Genomic DNA, 1,006 nt, shown 5'->3' on the forward strand with positions numbered 1-1,006 from the left:
CGTCTCCAACGCCCCATGATGGCATCCATCTCATTGCGATACCTACACGCACAGAAAATAAGGGAGGTTTAGTACTTGTTTTCGATGCGTACGTCTTGAATCGTTCTCAATCAACTTTCTTGTTGATTAAGGGCGCTGGTACTCCTCCTTTTTTCTTTTTTGCCTGTCCTGTCTGGCAGTGAAGCAATCAGAATTGTTGTCTGAAGGCCAAAAAATGTACAACAGAATGGGACAAATGGACCATTATGGCCGTTGCTGTGAGTCCTTAGGTAGAGTAGAAGAGCAGTATAAAAGAACCAGTCCATTTACCATTACTGCTCTGATCTCTGTGGCAGAGGCATACTTTGACCAATCTCCTCTCAGTTCTTCACCTCTTAAAACTAGCAGCTAAACACAAACTATTAATAAACGGGAAATGTTTTAGTTAACAGCAGCTATTTCTTTCAGAAGCAATGAAGCAAATTAGCATAAAGTGCTAAACCTCTAAGAAAAACTAAGCAGTCTAGAGGGCCTGAGCCTCTGCAAAGATGGCTGAAAAGGAACCATCTACGTCCCGCTACATGGGCACTGGGATCTGCAGAAGTGACACACCTTAGTTATTTGCATTGCACATATTCAGCTCTTACTTCTGACTGACATCTGGTGGTGCTTTCTGGAAGACCAGCTCCACAGCTGAAGTCAGGTAGTTCACATCCCCCTGGTGTTCAGCCAGAGCCACCTGGAGAGCCTGAGGAGCAGCAGAGGGACAGACAGACAGTATGGTAAGTCCTAGTCTGTCCCATCTATTTACATACATATAAACTAGATGCTGTCAACTAATTTTTGCTCTAAGAAAACATAAACGTTAAGTTAATCAAACAAGGAACATCATTAATATTATATAATGTTCCTGTGCATACGATCAATTTAAGCACTTTACAATAAATTAGTCACATTAGTCACTCAGTGCTCATGAATCATGTTTGCTAAATCTTTTGGCAGAAACGAAGGAAAACATGTCTCACAA

General features: G+C 41.7%; 1 protein-coding gene across 1 annotated transcript in view; it reads right to left on the reverse strand.

The window, feature by feature from the left end:
- The window catches only part of LOC102204060 (dystrophin-like), a 289,784-nt gene that overhangs the window by 128,947 nt on the left and 159,831 nt on the right, over nucleotides 1–1,006 (reverse strand). Inside the window, exon 21 of the mRNA XM_013914638.1 lies at nucleotides 638–727. Coding sequence (XP_013770092.1) covers nucleotides 638–727 — 90 coding nt within the window. The remainder of the gene's footprint in view (nucleotides 1–637; nucleotides 728–1,006) is intronic.

Source organism: Pundamilia nyererei, unplaced genomic scaffold, assembly GCF_000239375.1.
Source record: "Pundamilia nyererei isolate P.nyererei 1_Seehausen unplaced genomic scaffold, PunNye1.0 scaffold00212, whole genome shotgun sequence".
Classification (NCBI taxonomy): Eukaryota; Metazoa; Chordata; class Actinopteri; order Cichliformes; family Cichlidae; genus Pundamilia; species Pundamilia nyererei.